Below are 21,099 nucleotides of genomic sequence, written 5' to 3' on the forward strand. Positions count from 1 at the left end.
CTTTTCCATTTCCATGTCCAAATTCAGCTTAAAGGCACTACGTGATCAAAATGGTCACGATTCGGCATCTTCCACAGCCACTTAGTTTTTGTTATTCGGTTGGCTCCTAAATTGCGCTTATCGCATTGTAAAAAGGCAAATTTTGCCGCAGACCAAAAACCCCAAAAAAAAACAATAAAAACAAAAATTCAAGCGAGAGCCAAGTATAAAATAGTAATCCGCTTAGTTGGCCAGCAAAATGTCTCGTGTCGAGCTCCTCGCTGCCAGCTGGCAAAACTTAATTTGCTGCAGCGCGACCGTTGTGGTAATTACCACATAAATTCAGCAGCAAATTGCTTCTTTAAAAAAAGTTTGCCACAGCCTCAAGCTGTGAGGGTGGTATGTCCTGTTTGCACTCAGAGGAAAAAGGATCTAAGCACGTACAGAAATTGGATTTGTTAGGTTATAAAAGTGACTGGAATACTTTAATAAATCGGATTTTAGAAGGAACTTTATATATCATCGCTGTTCGCTGAACAAATTTGGTAATAAAATATATATAAATATTACAATTAATTATATTATATTAACAAAAGAAGCGCAAAACAGGTTCATAGATATTCTTCTCTGTGCACTGACACAGTGCTGACTAAGAGCAGCTAAAAGCATATTTGGCGTAAAGGTCAAACATTAAAGAGATTTCTGGCTTGACTCCTTGCAGCGCATTCTGTCCCTAATTCTGCTTTTGGCCCCGTCGCCTCCGCCTCCCCCTCTGCCTGCGTCTCTGTCTGCGGTCACTGGCGCTGTTAATCCCGGCAAGTTAATCCTGCCAACTGGCCGACATACCAACATTGCGACATACAGACCAAGTCGGGACAGACCGAACTGACCGAATTATCATCGCTGCTGTGGAGTTGGCAAAAACATGAGTGGAGCTGCCGCAAGCGTAGGGAAACCCAATAGGGAGAGTTGCGGTTGAAAAATAATAGGTTTATGTTCTGCGAGACGGCAGAGGGGTAGTGATTGATATGCCCGACATGTCGCCGCATGATCTCTGTTTCTGCAACTCGGCTTACCCTCAGCCCTCAGACCACAGCCCACCGCCCATCGCCCACCACTCCCGCCCCTGACCTCCTCCCCCCCGCCCCCTAGACCAGAATCGAATTCATGGCCTTAAGTGCTTAATGTTTGATGTCTGCCACTCTGCGTGTGTCAGGGTTTTCATGTGTCTGGTCGGTCTGACACTTTAATTTGCATTCAAAAGGACTGGGCACAAAAGTTTAGCACGCTTTCTGTTAAAGCATTCTCAGGCACTTTTTAACATGAATTGGGGACAACTGTGCGTATGGGTGATATCGTTACACAAAAGAGTAATCATACGCACTGTGGCACAGTAAGTTTAAAATGATTGCAGATTATAAATCTTATATAGGGTTTACAAAAAATAGATACGATTTAATCACGGCAGCATAAACTCTGTCCCAAATGGCTAGGCACTCAACTTAAGTCGCACACGCTCCCAGCTGCAGATCATTTACATATCTTCTTATCTGACCATTTCTAATGCCCTTTGTCTGCGTCATGACCACTCAAAGGACTTGAAAATAAGGAGGAGGCGGGCACAAGAGAGAGTCACAAGAAGAGCCCTGCTCAATGGCCCACAAATGTGCAAAGGGCAAAGCGCTTGACTATTTTTTTCCCCCATTTTTGCTGCTTTTAATGCGGCACTTTAGTTGATAAGTCAACCATTTCAGATGAGCGAAAGGGAGACAAAAGTGGGAGTCCCTTCGCTGACACCTGGCTGGATGCCAACTAATGCCGGCAATGCTGCTCCAGCTGAAGCTGCTAAAGCTGACGGAGCTACTCCACCTGCATTTGTAATTGCATTACAGACTTCAGCATTGGCGCCGCCGACCTTTAAGCCCAACCCCACCCCACTGTACCCCTCCGCCTTCGGCCATCTCATTCGCATTCTCGTTGCGTTGCGTTTCGTGTCGTTTCGTTTCGTTCAAAGCAAATCCCCTTTTGTGAGGAGCGCCTGTGTGGCAACTTTAAGTGGCCCTTTGTGATGCACGCAGTCGCCGCTGCTAAAGTTATCCGCGGCACTTCGCGGCAACAATGTGGACAACTCAACGCGGCGTATACGCAACGTGGCTGATGGCACACCCTCGCAGATGGCAATTAAAATGTCAAGCCCTGCAACACTGTGGCATCCTGAAGTGCCGGCAACTATTTTAGCATTCTCTGTGTTTTTGCCGAATTCGAGGCACACTCCACTAACCAGGTGAATAGTAATCTATACCCCTTTCTCCTGTCGGAGTTTCTTTGGCCATCAGTTCGTTTCTCAGCATGGTAAATGGTAAGCTAATACGCTTATTGTAATCGAAACGTGCCCATCCTCCAGTAAATTGCTTTTATAATTGAAATACTCGTATTACATATGGCCAGCAACTAAAGTTTAGGTCGGCGAAAGAAGAACTACTCTGGGAAAAGTAAATAGGTTCGTATAAACTTTATGTACTATACTTTTACTATAAGTAACGTTGTTACATATTATTTATTACAAAAAGTGGAGGAACCATTAAATTGAAATACTAAAGGCAAAGTGTCCGATAAATTTGCAGTGCACAGCGAAATAGCTGAAAATAAATCGCATGGCCGGCAGGAAATTCCTTACAGCCAAAGATGGCTTAGAAGACAAAGAAGAAGTTGCAGCCTGGGGAGCAGCCAAAGGATTAGTGAAGGGAGCGGTAAGGAGTGGAGGAGGCCACTGGAGAAGGACGCATAAATTCTAATTAAAATTTGTGTGCCAGGTGGTAAATAAAACTAATTATACATGCGCAATTTTGCCTGGTGCAAGTGCGAGTGTGAGAGTGAGAGAGAGGGAGAGTGAGAGGGTGAGAGTGAGGAAAGCCTTTAAAATTGTCGTATGCCCGCTCTCGCTCGCTCCAAAAGTGAACTCTGTGTTGGCAAATGGAAAAAGTTTTGCTGCAACTCAACTATGTCTGGCTGTGAAGTCTTTTTCGGGTTTGAGTTTGGGCTAAAAGCAAAAATCCAACGAAATAAAATGGAAAGAAAAACGAACCGAGAAACTTTCGCAAAAACTTGAACGGGCGAGAGATGAGAGACGAGAGGCGATGGAAAAATTGAGGGGTGGCAAATCAATGATGCAGCTGCCATAAGACCCTCTAAGCTCAATTATTGCAGGATACAAAACAAGGGGCAAAAGAGAAACAGCCGGAGAGACAAAGAGCCGTAGAAGTCTGGCCACTGTTGAAGGCTTTATCCTTTGGCTTTTCCAGTTAAACGTGACTCGAACAATGGCATTCCTTGGCAAAAAAATCAAAAATACCGGACACACACACACGGCGCACCAGATGGAGTTGGGTATGAAAAGCGTTTTATCTGGCCACCTAATGGATATATAAATGGTATTCAGGTCCATTGATCGATTTGCCAACAAAAGTAGGCAACGAAATAGTTTGGGAAAATTCAATTTTCCTAGCTTTTAAGAGCTGCGCATATCGATTTAAGCGAGTGACATATAGCTCAAATTTATGCTAAGGATTTATTTACTTGCTTCCTATTTTATGCCGAATTTTGTGTGTAAGTCAAATTTAATTTACTGATGCCATGGTCCCGAAAACTTTGATCAAAGCTGTGCCGAAAATTGCCTTTGTCACACACAAAAATATATATGTAAAATCGAGGGGCTGCTAGGAGCAATGTACTAAAAATTGTCGAAAGCATTCGGGACTGTGGAAAAATATGGCAAAAGTTGCAAACGAACTTTTTGCCCATGTCTCGTACGCTTCGCTTGGATCTATCTACATACTATGTACTTCTGTTTTTTCCATCCCCGCTCCATGAAGGCGTTAAAGCATGGGCAGACATTAAAGCCAAGTCTTTGCCATGAAAGAGGCGATAAATGTCGATTACAGTTCTGGCCAATAAACAAGGAAACTTCCACTAAATTCTCAATGTGCTGCACAACATAGGGCCATTAAATGCATGGCGAATACAGTACTAAGTAGGCGAGCCAAAGTTTCATTGCTGACAAATTGAAGGCAGTTTGCTAATGTCGTGGGAAATGCGATGCGGCAGCAGAAGAACCAAACAGGATCGGCCCAAATAAATCTAAGCTGCGAGTCCTATGTGTTTCTGTGCTCTGTGTCCGTAACGAGCCGAAAGTGGCCCAAATGCGGATTTATGCCCCGCTCAATGATAAATTGAATTTCACTCAAAATTAACTGTAAGCCAGAACGAGGAACGTGCAGCCAGCAGGGGAAAATCGCCGCCACATATGCGCCCTATAAAATGTGACAAGAAAACTAACGAAGGACTCGGCGCTCATGTGGCTTTGGCTAAAACAACACACGACACATAACCGCAGTTGCCGCTCCGCTCCGAATGAAATTAGGCCAAAACCCAGGCAGCCACTTGGCTTGACAATTGCCTAAGCATATTTGTCATTTGATTGATTTATTCCGCAGGGCCAACAACAGCTGCCATTTGGTTGGCCAAGATTGTTTCTTAGTTGTTTGTTTTGCCCTCGCCCCTCGCGACGAGTCCTTCTGCTAAGGCGCTTTTCTCGAATCAAATCTCCATCGCTTTCATTAGGCGGCAGATTTCCATATTTTAGCATGCTCTATGCACACTCGCTTGTTGGCGTTCTTAGATCTCGAATAAAAAGGATTTTTGCAGATCCTACAAAGGATTTTGGGAGGGATTTCATCATAACGCCTTCAAGGATATATTACTAAAATTAAGCGAAATATACAAAACACCAAGTACACTAAATTTTTGAATGCAGCTCAAAAAGGCAACCACTAATTCACTAATCAAACAAGCATAGGTTGATTTTCATAGATTTCATATGTTTAAATGTTTAAATCAATATCAACTATTTGAATCACCTTAGGTGCATGTAACGCTAACGATCCTTCTAAATGATATATGTATATTAATCGCAACAAATTTTCTTACTCTTTAAATCCAATTCAGTAGCTACTATTTTGGTTAGCCCGTAGTGTGAGTTACATAAATGGAACACTTCTAACAGCATGCAAGGCGGGTTCATTAGGGTTTTCACAAAGGTCACGGTAGTGTTGCAGGTGGTGGTGGTTGGTAATTGGTGGTGGGTCTACATTTGGTGACTTTCAGGTGCTAGATTCTCGCATTTGGAGGCCATAGTTGTACACGTGGATGTTGGTTGGTGGATAGTTGGGGGATTGGGGCAGGGCGGTAGCACTCACCTGTTGAGTAGCGCGGCAGAGGCGCGTCGCCGGTGGCAAGGCAGCCGCCATAGGAGAAGTGGTGACTGCTGGATCCTGTGCCCGAGACCACGGCTATTTCATCCAGCTCATGGCCGGGCGAGGTGCCGGCGGATACCAGGCGGGTGGAGGAGGTCGCCGAGTTGCCCTGCGAATTCTTGCGTCCACGTAGCGAGAGCACCAGCCTTTTGGCTGTGGACATACCAACGATTGTCGTCGCTTGGCCGCCGATCCTTCTGCTCCCAGCACCCAGTGTCCTTCGCTCTGGCCACTCCTCCTGTAACGGCAATGGAAGGCGGAGAATGGTTGAATGGTGAATGGCGAATGGTGACTCGTAAATGGCGAATGGAAATGCGAAACTTTTTCAATATTCCCATGGCGCTTGGGCGCCTCGATTCGCCGTGGCTGCCTTTGCTATTTATTTCGTTAATAATTTAGAACAGAGCTTCAAAAGATATGATAATTTCTGCACAGCGTTATGAAGGGGAGGAGATGTACTTGGAAGAGTGCCTGGAATTTTCATTTTCATTTTCATGCTTTGCCAGCTCAAGACATCGACGCAGACGGAGGGCTTCTTAAATTATGCAAATGCTTGCAATCAAGGCTACAGAAATGCCACAGAACAACACACAAAAAAGCAGAGCTGCGAAAATAAGAACATCGCACAAAATAATTGCGACATGGAAAATATGAATGAAGACATTAGCATATGAAGTAGATAGGGTAATGTCCCAACGATTAATGGCTTAAGCATGAAACTAAAATCGCTTGAATAGAGCGTTTAGCATTGACTTAAACGACAATAAATCTGTTCGATGGAAGCTAATTTGGTAGTCTACTGAATTCCGTCTCAGCAATATTATGTTATATGTTATAGCTACAATACGAGTATACTTAAAGCTAAGCCTAAGCTTATATTTTGATATTCAGTTGAGTCTTAGCTAATGAATCCTTTTGAATATGTCAGAGCAGTCGACCGACTAAAAGCACTCAATGACAGTTTGGCTTATTCTAGAATTGAAAAGCAAAATGAGGCTCAAATGAGAAGGGGAAAACCGAATGATAGAGATGAACACAGGCGAACACAAACCCCAATGCATACACACCAAAAACCAAAAAAAGGACACCCTTCGTTTCCTTTTCCTTTTCCTTATCATTTTAATATTTAATAAGCAATGCGCAGAAGGCAAGTGCGAGAAGCCCCAATGAAATGGGGGAAACTCGACTCAACAGCGACTCTAAATATTCAGTTGAGTGTAAACTTGATAAGTTGTCTCTCTGGCAAACGTGGGGCATATGTTGGCTTCGCAGGGAGTCCTTTTTTGCCGTGGACTGGGTAATGCACATTATTCTATGCCGATATTTACATATTATGCCACTTTAAATGCTCGCGCTGGCTTTAAACTCTTTTCGTAAATGCCTTTTGACTGCCGCGTATACGTAATGCCACACACACAAACGCACACCCTCTGAAAAAAGAGCACAGTTACACACATTCAAGTTTTCTTTTTGGATACGTGACGAATAACAAATTTGTGGGATTTTGCAGCATTTTGATTGAATGTTGTCGTCGCTGCGGGAAACGCCGAGGAAATTGGGATGGAAAGGCGAACGAGATCCAAATACAAATATGATTTATGAGCCGCAGTCTGCAAGCCAATCGTATCGTATATGTGGGGCGGACTAACTGCAGATGTTGTACAAACACAAACGAGAAAAATCGGATAAGAACTTACGCTCGACTTAGTTCACATCCGGCTCCTGTGCTCCAAGCCCATGATTATGGAAAGGCGATCAAAATTACGGCCACACACCAAGGGTACGATCAGGTACGATGATATTTAGACGGTACTTGTTGACATACTCCCAACGGAAATTAGTTTACAAGAAATGTAAGTAGGTGATAATATAAAATTTAACGAGAGTGCGTCTTACCTATGCCAAGGTAACTAGAATGTCATTGTGCAAAACTTCCTCCTAGGCAGTGTTCTATTTTCCTTGGTCAAAGCCCAAAAGGCAATCAAGTGCTGCCCAAACCTACGCAAACATGAAAATTGCCTGGGAAACCCGAACTCACAACTTTCAAATCCCAAAAAGGGAGAACATCTTATGACAGCGAGAATAAACTAAGGAAAGCGGGAGGAAAAGCTGCTGCTGGCTGGGCCAATTGTTTGCATTGTGCAAGTGTCAACAGCATTTGCAATTCCGTTGCAATTTTTAGCATCTTTTCTAGCTTTGGCTGCAAAGTAACCCAAAATGCGGAGTAAAAATTGCACTTCTGTCCTCGTTTTGCACCTCATGCGCCCCTTTCTAGTTTTCGTTTGCTGTGAAAATATGGTAATTTCAGCAATCGAAGGTGGAAAACAATTTTCATATCATTTTCGATTCGCTGAGTCTCAGTGGATTTTAAGCCAATACTGACATTTACAATTGCATATGCTATGCATATAGACTTTATAAATATAATATGCATGTGAGCAAATGCCATTGAAAATGCATATAATGCACAAATAGGAATCCAATTTTCATGTCAAAATTGTTTTTGCCAAAGCTGACAACATTTAATGGCCTTTTGTGCCATTTCAGCAGCATCAGCAGAAAATAACTGGCTTTTGTTTTTAGCTAATTAATGCAATCCCTTTGAAATAATTGCCAAGAACCAGATCCCACTGCCACCCCGTCTATTTGTCCAGATCACATTGCAAAAGACAGACAGCTTCGTGCATAAAAAATGAACAACCATCAATCTCGCACTCGTCTAAAAACATTTGCAGGATAAACGCGGAGAACCGGCGAAAAACGGCTACTAATTAGAGGCAAAAATCGCGATTCTGTGCCAACACAAAAAGGAACTTACTCTAGGAAAAATGCCAGCCACAGAAAAAGAAGCTGATGGTCCAAGTGATTATACCCTCTGCAAGGGCGTATTCCATCTGATTAAGCCAAGTGCGCATTTGTCACACGAATGTGACAGCATCGAGGGCAAAGGGACCAAAAGGATGAAAAGGACGAAAAGGACGAAAAGGATGAGCTGGTTGAACAGGACGATGCGGGTGATGCGACGGTAGCGCTGACAAGTTGCCATGGTCAAGTTTATGGAACACGATCTCTCCACGCAAACGCTGGCCACAATTGGCGCCCCTAATTGCTCGCCTCCATGGAAAAGCATGGGAAAACCCAGATGGAGCCAAACTCATCCGTATTGAGGAAACTTCATTCATGACTGGAGCGCTAATTAAATAAGGTAAGACAAACTCCTGTGATGAATGCATTGGCCATACATTTGTTGACCAGTTATGAATCCTGTTAGCTGTTACAGTTTCCCATTTAGAAAGATGTATATTTGCCAGCGGAAAATATAATGAGAATCTGATAGATAGTAGAACTCGCCATGCAAATTGATTGCTTTGCATGCCCCTGATCCATTTTGAAAGCCCAATTAAAACCCAATGCACGCAACTACCCATATTGCCATATTGCGCTAATTCCACACCAGATAAGCAAAGTAATCGGAGAACCTCCGGTTTTACATTTCCAAATTGGTCGAAATCAAAACAAGTCAAGCGACAACATGTTTTACGGCGCACAACACGCTAGTTTCCAAAATTGAGGTTAAACAAAGTTGAAAATCGCATTTAATGCATAAGTAAATAACGCTGGCCAATAATACTGCATTTGCATTGGGCTAGATGTCTGGACCATCGATATCCCGCAACCATCGATGCAACCCCTTTTGTGCAATTATTTCAGCCCCGTTTCAGACTCGTTGCCGCATTTCCCATGCAAATTAATGCAGCTGCATGGCGTTGCTCCTCTGCCAGAAAAGCGGGAAAACAGAAAAAACAGAAAAGCAACGCAATCGGCGCTTTTACTGGGTTATTCTGTTATTCTTATATGCGTATTATTATTGCACTTTAAGCTTTTATCAATTATAATTTTTTTTCCCATTGCTGTGCGTTGCATTTTATTGTTGCAATTATCGCCCGACGACCTTTGTTGCCGCAAATGTATAATTGAGCAATTTAATTCCGAATTTAGCGCTTTTTGAAATGGGTATAATGTGGCTTAATTTGGTTTTCATTCGCGTTTCGATGTGTGGCCGCCCAAAATATTTAATTACAGCAAAGCTTTCGGTATTTTGGTAATTCTATTACTACAACATTCTGCTTGCAGCCCCTTTGCGTAACTTTTGCAACTCCTTTAACCCATGTGGCTTTGGGCCAAAGCGGCACTAACAAAAGCAGGCAAGCAAACTATATCCATGGAGCCACCTCCTTCTTGCGAATGCAGTGGATCTTTCCCTGCATCTTTGTAGCCGGCAAACGTGGTGCACGAACTGCCATTTATAACTGCACATACGTGAGCAGTAAGCCAGTGGCACCACCCACTGAACCGCCCAACCTCGCTGCTTTGTGCTGATTCCATCGTGCAACATATCTAGGTACTTGCTACCTTAGGGAGGTACTGTAAATTTGTAATAGCGGTAAAAGACGTAAATAAAAATCAAGTGTTATCAAATTTATTTTAATATGAAGTCTTTGATTAGCCGCATTGCCGCATCGTTATACTAGCCACGTAATAGACACCGACCCTTGTACCGCGATAGTATCCCTACCATCTCCGTTGTACACCCTGTGGCATGAAAACATTTTGCTACTCGTGCAGCTGCCATCGCCTTTGTGCAAGGTGCCCACGTCCACATCCACATCCACATGCAGTGTACTGCCCGATCGCCCCTCGCATCTTTATCCAACCCTTTGGGCCCAGGCCAACACTGATGGCGAATGGCGCTACAGTTTTTGTGATTCGACAGAGCGCAAATAAACAAAAGGGTCGCGGCGCTTCGTGCGAAAAGCGAAAAAAGAATGGAAAAACTAAATGAAAATGAAAAACAACTTGGTGCAAAGAAAGGAAACAGAAATGCCTGGTTTGTGTGGGGCTCCACATTCAGTTGCAGTTGCAGTTTCAGCTTAAGCTACAGCTTCAGAGGCAGTTATTGTGGCACGCTGAAAAAACTGCACGTGTTATGCTTGATACTTTTCATTGAACAGCATTGGATGGTATTAAAGTAAACGCACCAAATCGAGTTTAAAAACAAAAAAACAAACAAATCTACAGTTTTACTTTGTATATCCTATATTTTTCCGAAGAATTCCCAGTTATTTGCTCAGTGTATCTGCAGTTGTAGCTTTTGTTGCACTGGAGTTCTGCAACAAATTTGCTGGCACAGCAGGCGAAAATATGTGCCAGCGCAGCAGCCACGAAGGAGTACAAAGTGCTGTGAGGGCGACGGGGGGTGCAGTCGGGAAATAAGAGATTGTGGAGGGATATTTCACTTTATTGGCAAAGTCGAAGATGGAATGCGCTTGGGGATGCAGGATGCAGCAGGAGGCAGCGAGGTGACAGCGACGAGTTATTGCCCAGCCGGTATGCAACTTGGGCCAGTATCGTGGTTTATCGCCAGCGAAACACAGAATTTATCCTGGCCAAAAGCATCCTTGTCATATACACACAAGCACCGAAAGTTAAGGCAGCAAGGATGCTCTGCAGCCACACATATGCGATAGTATCACAATTAATTATGCGTCTCGGCCATAATTGGTATTCTGCCAAAGTAGGATTGGTCAAATCGATATGCTATGATCTATGAACATGTGCTGAGCTGATTTATTTGCCACAGAGCGATTAAAATAAATAATCAGGAGGCTAGCTTTCTATATCATATATCATTGTTAGCTAGATAACAGGCATAAATAAACTGAAATAATCACTACTTTTTTGGCCAGCACTATGAGCGTGGGATTTGCCACTGCAAAAGTGCCACCCCGACACATTCATCAGCTACCTGTGCGCCTTGGCAATCGTCAATCTTTCGGTCGTCCTGCGCTGCCTCCTTTGAGTGACTGACAGACTCTGTACTGAGTGCAACCAGTAGTCCCCTTGTGCTCCTTGGGCTCCGTGTGCTTGGATTTAATTAAGCGACCCATTTTCCCAGAAATTGCATCTCCAGCAGGTACACACAATTCACTGGGGAAATATTTGCATTCCATGTATCCACCCACTCGCAGTCTAAACGCTCGCGCTCCTCGAGGGGAGAGTCTGCATTTTCGGGGTTGTGGTCGAGTCTAAGATGGCTTTTCAAATGTCATAAGCAGAAATCGCTTTCTGGACCCTCGAAAATTGCCGAGCTTAATTGGATGCAAAATTAACAGTTAAGGCATTTAGCGTTCCCACGAAAATGACAGCTGAAGTGTGTGGCTAAGGAGTCATCTTCATTGCCTGGCCTGGTTAACCGAAAGCAAAAAACCACAAAACAGACGGGTAACAGGACGCTTGGACGAATATTTAAAAGCTTTATTCTTGCCTTGGAAAAATTGCTGAATACCTCTTTTTTAATATTTTCTGCCTTTTTCTTAAGAAAAACCCATGTTATTATATTAAATTGATTACATTTTTTGTTTGATTACAAAATTAATTTATAAAATAAACAAAAAAAATTTGTTCCTCGTCGTCAAATCGTCGGTCCCTTGAAAGTCGCTATATCCGGATTCTACTGTATTTGATGTCACGTACTTTAAAGCCTTTTAAAATTTAAATGAATTTAATGGCCACATTTATTTGAGCTTTAGAGCAAACTCTTGCCTTTATCCATTCATAGATGCCAACTGAAAAATAATTTCTTATGCAATTATCTTGCGTGGCGTGTGCTCTTGATATCCTTGAACCAAAACACCGATTAAGAGCTCTGGCTCACTATCGTTTCGTCCTTACGGCAATGTCAGTTTCCTGCCCCTATTGCCGTCTCTCTCTGAATGTCAAAACATGTGTGTCAAAACAATTGTCATGCATTCCAGCTTGGGTTCTGGCTGGAAGCTCAATTCGCTCCTCGATTTAGAACCCCTTGCAATTATGAGCCAGTGACATGTGTTAACAATCAGTTCCCCAAAAGGACCCTCTGGGCTGGTAACATCCTCCCTGCTCCGTTCAACATTTCCGCCAAATATTTTAGCCCATTTCCTGCAGCCTTTCAGCGTGAAATCAATATGGGGAGCATGTGAGAGAGGTTAGTTCTGCCATCAGCGCCTTGATTACTGCTGTCGTATTATTTTCACACTTGAAATGCTGCCCGACTTGGCTCGTACATCACGAATCGCCGGGTGAATCGATCTGGCATCGGTTCTTGGTCATTATCAACGCTGGCCATTATGTGACACTTGCCTGTCACTTTACATGCGACGAGTCCTTGCTCGTTTTCTCTCTCTGTCTCTCTTTTTCGCTCTGTGATATCCCGACATCCTTTCAGCTGTCAGCGTTTGGGTATTTCCTTTTGCCTTCCCTGCGGAGGAGGATGCTGCGCCAAGGATTTTACAGTTTTCATACTTTGAAATGGCTTGCATTTGAATCGCATACGAGTGTATGCGAGTACCTTTCTCAAAAAACGTACTTAATCGACAAAATGAAAAGAAGTTCTAAAAGGTTTAGGATATTAATGTGCAATGACCCATCTAATTGAATGAATGTTCTTTTTTAAGGTGGCCTTGCTCTAGAAATCACTTACATTATTTACAAAATCAGTACACAACACACCACAAAATCCAGAATGCAGTTAATCAAATATTCAATATTTTTGTTCGTCTTATGCGCAACCCTGGTGAGTGAAATGCTATTACTTAACTTGGTGTCATACTAAGCGCATGTAAACCAAAGATTCCGGTAGAAATTGCAGCCAGATCAGTGGAAATGAAGCAGCCGATAGAATCAGTGGCAAGGACTGGCAATGCTGCCCCAAGTACAAAACCCAAGCACATTAGGCGTGGAGCAGGAGGGATTCCGGATATGCCCATGGACTTGCACACAAAGCACAGGTCATGTGACATGGACTCCAGGGGCAGGGAGAGCTATATATACGCCTTTCCCAACTATTGCATATGGGCGTACAACAATCGCTACTTGGGCACAGCACACTACCGCATCTACAAGACCTATCAGTTGGAGGGATTTTTCTTTGGCCAGTATTACGAGCGCCTAAAGCGTTACGAGTTCGAGCCACATACCTACGATTACAATATGTAATGCAATATGTTCGAGATGTGGTGAACAAATTCCAATAACTCTGCGGAACTACCTCGACATTTTCTTTAAAATATATGTATATTATTTTTAGCGTGCTTTTAGCTTTTGAGATACTTTCACTTCAAACGCACAAAATACGATGGCCGATAATGAGTTTTTGTTATAAGTGTAACAAAGTAACTTCCAAGATTCCTATCATCTATGAAATACCCCATTTACAAGACGCTTTTCTAGCCATTTTCACCGCGTTTCGACAGGCATCCCAAGCTGCGTTCTATGGGAGCGGAAATTTGATATTTGATGTTCCTCAAAAGCATTTTCACTGTTTGCTCTGCGAAAGTAGGAAGTAATGCGCGTAGCAACTGCTGTTCAATTTCCCACGATTGGAGCCAATCTGATGACCTTTTGAACGCCTTTATCAAACATGAAACCCAAGTCGCTGTTAAAATTTTGTCATTATGACCACATTTATTTTATTGATTCATGTTTTAATTGCGGCCCTATTTATTGCTGTAATGAAACATAATCAATCAACTTCATTCGTTTTGGGCGAAAACAAATAAGGTGCAACGCCTTAAGTGAATTGGGAATTGGGTCTACGATTTTTATCTGCCAAATTCCAGGCTCGCATAGCATTTGTGTGTAATTTGTAATTTTGCGGATCATCAATCAGCTGTCGTCAGCTGTCGAGCTGCGATTTTGTTCTATGGAGCAAAATTAGACGAAAAGCTGGGTTCGGCTCTTGTTTCACTTTGATTTATCGATGACTTGGGAAAACAAAAAGTTTTCTTTTTAATTACAGACTCTGCTGGATCTCGCACCAAATTGAGTTGTTCATTACCATTCTGTATAATTAACAAATCGTGTTGCCCCTATTCCGCATATTTTTTTGCCATTTACTATAACTAATTACAATTAGCATCAAGCAAACATTTAGTTCGCTTATGTTTACTATTATCTTTACTCGAAAATGGAAATCGCACTCGCATAAATTCTAAATGTAGTTGAATTTAAAGTAAACTTTTGCTACTTTTGTTATTTCTGATTAAATTTAATTTTTAATTGGCCATCTAGATGAATTTTGATTTCCCTCTTGAGGGTGTGGCTGTTAAATTATTAATTAAAAGTCGAGAGGCGGACCGACCACAAAACAAAAAAGCAAAAATTCAAGATGATGAAAATGGTCCGTGGAAAGTATGAAAATATATTTGCACGAGGAATTGTGCAAATATTTTATATCATTAAAATTTAAAAGAATTCCTTTTCCCAAGCTCACGTCAAGAGTTTCTATGCCGATGAGCTTTTCTTCTCAGTTTCTGCTTTATGAGCAGAAGAACATTTCGCCTTGTCTTCCTTTCTGCCGTGGAGCTTTATTTATTTATTTCCGGAAACGTGCCCTTGAGATTAAAGTATTTTTCCTACCCCCACCACCACCCATCTATCCCAGCCCAACAGCAGAAGTGTTCGGCCATCTGTACGTAACTATGTACACCGTCTATATGCAAACGCAGATACATATCTGTCCGTTGTTCATTTGTTCATTAGGTTCCTTTGCGCTGTCCTTCTTGGCTGAGAGCTCCTTTGGCGCAATTCTCGCGCGTGTCTGGGTGTTTGGTCAAAGTTGTTCAAAGTTTCCACACCCACACCCAATCCACCCGCCGTCCATAGCCCACCGCCCACCGTCCGCCGTCCGGTCACGCCCCTTAAAAATGTCCTAGGCGTCGGTGGCTCGCTTTGCTTCACTCTATGCACTCAGAAAAGTTATACCAAACTTGTAATTACATGGTATAAATAATCAAAATAAGTATATGTATAATACCCACACAATATGAACAAACAAAAATAATACTTGTAAAAGTAATTGAAATTGAAATAGATGAGTTTACTTTTATATAATCTTATGTATATGTTTTGTAAGACTTAAATATAAATTCTTACATCTTAAATACTTTGCCTTTTTCTATGTATACTAAGGGCATCACTTTCGATCTTTGTTTTAAGTGCATCCTTGTGACCATTTGCGCGCCTCTAATGAAAACACAATAAAAATTTTGCGCTTTTCTGCCTTCCCAAGTGGCTGTGAAATTTTTGATGAGTTTGTCAGCTTGTGGGAATTGTGCCAATCGCCGGCGTTGCTGCTGTCGCCGAACGAATACTTATTAAGCGAACTGTGCGCTCGGAGCAATTGGGTTCGATCTAATTAAGATGCTGCTCCTTGGGAGTGAAGGTCAAAGGCCGTCTTATGCTGAGGATTGCCTACTGCCAGATAATTATTCAATGACTGCACGACACACTTAAGTGGATGACTATTTTTGCAGTAATTCAATTAGTCTGAAGTACATTCTTCGCTTTTCTGTGGCGCAAAGTCAATAAACAACTTCATCTTAGTCTAAAGTTTCCTCTAAGCGACAAAGTTCTCAACTTTCTTTTCTCTTGATGGCCAATTAGTTGGCTGAAATTGCAAAAGTCGTTTAAAGTGCTTATGGCCTATATGAATTTCTAAAGCCATCCGACTTAGAAATCAATCACTAAGACTTTTCGTGTTTTAAATGTAGCAAAGTCTGATATCCAGTTCCCCAGCTAACGTCGCTGCCTGCGATACCTTATTTTTCCTCCGCTTTTGAAACTGACACGCGGCTCTGAGGCGCAAATCTCATTTCCCTTGTGGCGGCAGAAGCCACTGAAAAAATGCTCCCCTTTCCTCGTTCGTCTTTTTTTTTTTTTGGGGGTAACCCAATTTGATGGCCAGTGCTCCGCTGCTTTGGCTCGCTGCTTACGTCACAGCTTCGCACCTCGCACAACTGGCTTTCTGTGTCACACACACACTGGCAAAGGGGCTCACACACACACAGGCACACAGACAGCCGGGGTCAAAATATCAGTGGTAGTGTAAATCGTTTTACAAAATGAACATCTTACGCCACTTCAAAATGCTTATAATCTTATGAGGTTTACCTAATGCTAGACATTGAAAGGAGCAATGAATTGTATAGTAGCTTTTAAACTTAAACGTAGTTACCAAACTAAAAGCCACACTGACACTATTGTAAGTGTACCACGAAGTGTGCAAATTCCGTAAGAGCTAACGATAAGCAAATCTATTTTGAAGAACCCATGTCGTATTTCGCTATTACTCTGACCCCAGTTGTATTGACGCACACACATAACCGCTCAACATTATGGCCAAAAAGAGTACGAAACAACACATCGAAATGAGAGGCATAAAAAATGGTAACAAAATTACATACATCAAAGGTGTTTTTTTTTTTTTTTTTTTCTGTCTCTTTGAATATACTAGTGTGTGTGCGTGTGTGTGTGGGCGGTAGAGTGGGCGGGGCTGTGGCATGCGGGGAGCAGGTTGTTTAAGGGTTGCTGCGGGCCATGATGCTGGTGGCCCATTTGTGTGTTGTTGCTGCTGCTGACCAATGGTCCGTGTAATTTTTTGGCAAGCATCTCCCTGCATATCAGCGCACTTGTGAACCTTTTTTGGAGATGGGTCACGGAACATGCGTCCCTGGCCATGCGATTGCTTTTCCATGTTACCTTACGCTCCACAGTCCTCCCCCATGCTCGCAGCTCATTCACATTCACATTTATGATGAGTGTGTGCCCCCTGTCCCCAGCTTTTTCAGCCCAGATAAACTTGGCAAGTATGCGGCCCTAGTTTAAAGCCAGGGCACGCGCCGATTGACATCATTAAGCCCAGACCATCCCGAACACCGAACAGCAGCTAGTGGCAGCACTAAATCATGATTCTAGCCATCCAAAAAAAAATATGACAAAAAGTGAATGCACAACGAAATGTATGGCACACATGGGAAACGCTGTATGAACGCTATACGATGGCTGGGCGGGAAAATGTAAAGAGTTTTGATTTATGCAAACAGTTTACTATTCACTGGGATAACAAAAAACGGCTTGCGCTGAAAATTACCTAGCTTAAAAGGGGAAATCCGGAGATGGCAATTCCGAAATGTAAATGAGCGTTACTCTCAATTTATTTTCGCTTGTATTGTATGACAGCAGTTCAGAATGATACATTTGTTATGGTGAAACAAAGATAAAACAGTGTATTGGACGATCTTAACCGTTTTTAATCGTTGCCATGAACCTAATCCAATTAATAAAAGCCATGAGACAATTTCAAAAGAAAACCCGACGTATTAAACCTTAAGCAAAGCGGAACTCAATCAAGTTGTAAAGTGAGTATCCATATTTATGCGCATCCAGATGCTCTCAGATTTTTTGGGAATGGATCTATAAACAAGCCCATACATCGAGGCTGTAAAGTTGATAAAACCAAGCCCCAAAATACGCTCCCCAGCCAGATGCTCCCCACAAAAATCGGTGTGCGTGTCTGTGTGTGAGTGCCAGTGTGTGGTTCTTTCTTCTCGCCTTGTTTGCACTTGGTTATTGATAGTGCTTCAATCTGAGGAAATAATAAATAAATGAGCCTAACGTCACGGCTCATGTCGTTGGCCCACCTACGACGCCCCCACCTTGCCCACTTGCCTCTCCGCAAACACGCAAGCACATGCACACTTAAGCATACACGCACTCACACTCACACACACTCACACACACTCATACACATTCACATGCCAGCACACACACACACAAACACACTCCCCCAAAACAGACTCATTCACTCACGACATTTCCTCTTCTGCTGCTGCTGCTCCTGTTTTCCATTTTCATTCTCTAGGCTCGTTCCCCCGTCAGTTTCTCAATTTTCCTCGAAGCTGCCAACATTTTTCACATCTCTGCTCTGCTTGCACTGAGAAAATTTCTATTCTGACTATAAAAAACAATTATATATTTCAATTAGAGAATTCTATATAAAATAATTATAATAAAAAGTTTTACCGAAATGCAAATGGGCACAACAATACATGTATGTTAAAAATATGGAATTCAAAAATAGTAATTAATGCATCCAACTTTTCGCGGTGTGTATATATGCTTGCTCGCTCCGCTACGTACGTGTATGTGACGTATACGCAACGTGTGCCATATTTTTACATGCCCGCCGGGCAACAACAACTGCGACAACAAGCCGCGTGCAACTGACAGGTCGCACTGCCTATGACGACTGCCACAGGCCAGCATTTTCTTCTCAGTTTTTTAGCGCGCCTCGCAGCAGTGTGTCCACCGGCCTTCCCTCGCATCGTTCGCTCCGCACAAAGAGCAAATTGTTTTTATAGAACACATCCTTCGCTTCTTCACTTCCACTGCCCCTCCACCTCCCTGACATCTCAATTTGTTGGCATTGTTGTGCAGTTTGCTTGCGAGCTTACAAGTTTCTTATTGCAATGCAAATTAACATTTTTCCCGAACGCACACACACACGCATTAATTTCATTAACATTGCGTATACGCCCGGTCGGCCGTGCACTTATTAAGTAATCTGTTTCATCTGAGGCTGCTGCAAGGCACCTGTCCATGAAATGCATTAATCAACCGCCCGGCAATTTACTTCACATGCTGGATAATTAAGCGTTGGCAAAAATTTTAACTGATGAAGCATCCGGCGTAAGTATTCACAAAGGAATGCGTTAAGTAATAGCATTTAAGGAGTGCAAACGGAGAAGCGTTATGTTTGTCATTGCACTTTAGGCAAATGGGCAAATATTTAAGGTTCTTTATAAGTGTACCCAAAATAATTCACACATGATTTTTTATATATCATTTAGAATGACGCCCGTTGGCATCCATTTTATTGCCGGTCTGTCAATTTGCCTTTTAGTAATTCGAGTGGCATTTTATCGTTTTCGGCATGTATAAGAGTATGAGAGCATGAGAGAGCATGTCAAAAAATAAATATTTCTATCAGCTCAAAGAAAACATTTTCTGTCATTTTAATATTTTGTTTTTATTATAGTGCCGCACACACGACGGGCACGCATTTGCTCTTAAATAATTCAGACACATGTAATGCCCCAGTATATTCATCGATACGCAAGCTGACTCTGTCAGTTTGCTCTGACTGTCATTGCTTTTAAAAACTTTACGGCACTTGTGGGTTTTTTCGGTATTTTCATAAAAATAAGTGAGTAAGGGTGAACCAGCAGGCGACAAACATAAAAAATAAACACAGCATTTTCCAAGATTATTTTAAAAAATAAACTATCTTAATTACCTTTCAAAGTCAAGAGTTCTTAAAAAAATCTATTCATGCATTTTGTTTTGAATTCAGAGCCACCCTAAAGCATATTCAAATATTTGTAGTAAATTACGGAGCGCATATCGAGTGAAAAGTGTCAGAGGCAAAGTTGGAGTAAGGTCAAGTTTTGTGTTCTCGTTTTTCGATATCTGGGAACCGTCTGCCAATCACAGTCGTGTGTGTGAGAGCGAGTGTTTGTATGTGTGTGTGTGTATGCTAGGGTCCTTTGCTATCTTCCATATCCTTTTACTTTGAATCCAGCAGCTGCTGCTTTTATGCCTTTCTCCCACATCATCGGCGGTGTCGAGATGTCGATGTCGTAGAATCGTCGCCGTCGCATTGCACATAAAACACTTTTATTGCTCATTTAGATATTTATGCGCAGTTTTATTATAATGAAAATTGTGCGTATGCGTGCGGTTTTTATTGTGATTGCATCGAGGCCAACGCAAGAATCCCAAGTTGTGGTGCGTCACACAATTTTCCGCTCTCTATCTGGACCCACATCTGTATGTTTTCCGAGTTTCAAACTTTCAACTGCACGTGGTTTTGATTTGTTTTCCCCTCCGTATGGAGCTCAATTTTACGCAGCTTTTGCCTTTTTGCATTTTATGCGTTCTTGCTTTTTACGAGCCTCACGTCGACCGCAAAACAAATTTAAATGGCAAACAGCAAATGTCGCACAACGAATCGAGATCTGAGCCAAAAACCCAAGCTGATAAGTGCCCGCAGAAGTAGGCAACGATTTTTTTCCATCGCTTCCTGAGCCACAGTGTGCCATTTAATTGCAAATTTATGTGTAAGCGCGTGGGGAGAAATTAATGACCGAAACTGCGAAACGAGCTTTCGAAGAAGAATGCGCCCCACGATTGGCAGTGGAACATGGTTGTACCATTAATTATCGCTGAAATTATCGATAAACTCGGAGAGGTGGCTTGTTTAATATTATATAATAATTTAAACATTAATTATCCACTTCAGGCGATTATTTTTTTACAACAAGAATATGACGCGTTTATGGCTATTGAATATATATCATCGAGTGAGCTTCGGAAACCATAATTATTTATTGACCATTCCGTTGATGGCAATTCGCCAGAATCTTGGCTATCTCATCTCATATATACATTATAATATATAATATAAAATCTATATTTTTAGACATTTTCACTTTAGTACTCAAGTGTTTTTGTTTAACACTTGTCTATTTCAATTTTGTGGCGAGTCTGGCCGCATTTAGCTAAGTGCAATTAATGCACAAATTATAAAACAAACATCGAGGCTGTTGCCACACCTATAACCACTGGAAATCAACAGCGGGAGAACAACAGCCGCAGCAATAATAATTACAAACCAATTAAACGCATATTTACATATTGTCTTTGTCATAATGCAGTCGAAGATACAGATACAGATACAGATACAGATACATATACAGGCACAGACACAGATACAATGAATGCGATTACACACTCATGCACTCACACACTCATATTTGTGGGTGCATCGCTGGGGACTCAACAGCAATAACAACCATGACAACGACAACGACAACGACAACTGATTGACGACAAACTGTCAATGGCACGAACACAAAACCAAACGTATACG

The 21,099-nt window shown here is 42.2% G+C and overlaps 2 protein-coding genes across 9 annotated transcripts in view; one reads left to right on the plus strand and one right to left on the minus strand.

The window, feature by feature from the left end:
• Window positions 1-21,099, minus strand: part of LOC6531327 (cyclic nucleotide-gated cation channel beta-3) — a 58,051-nt gene that overhangs the window by 31,123 nt on the left and 5,829 nt on the right. For 6 of the 8 annotated variants that reach the window (XM_039372491.1, XM_039372490.1, XM_039372488.1 and 3 more), the window contains exon 2: window positions 5,235-5,529. The exons of 1 other annotated variant lie outside the window; for it this stretch is intronic. In XM_039372491.1, coding sequence (XP_039228425.1) covers window positions 5,235-5,454 — 220 coding nt within the window. In that variant the 5' untranslated portion in view covers window positions 5,455-5,529. Of the gene's footprint in view, window positions 1-5,234; window positions 5,530-6,988; window positions 7,126-21,099 lie in introns of those variants that run through there. One more of the 8 variants, XM_039372489.1, reaches the window with a different exon arrangement.
• LOC6531331 lies at window positions 12,796-13,415 on the plus strand. Its single transcript, XM_002092099.4, has 2 exons — window positions 12,796-12,903; window positions 12,960-13,415. The coding sequence occupies exons 1-2, from the start codon at window positions 12,853-12,855 to the stop codon at window positions 13,323-13,325; spliced, it is 417 nt and encodes a 138-aa protein (XP_002092135.3). The 5' UTR covers window positions 12,796-12,852; the 3' UTR covers window positions 13,326-13,415.

Source organism: Drosophila yakuba, chromosome 2R (genome assembly GCF_016746365.2).
Source record: "Drosophila yakuba strain Tai18E2 chromosome 2R, Prin_Dyak_Tai18E2_2.1, whole genome shotgun sequence".
Classification (NCBI taxonomy): Eukaryota; Metazoa; Arthropoda; class Insecta; order Diptera; family Drosophilidae; genus Drosophila; species Drosophila yakuba.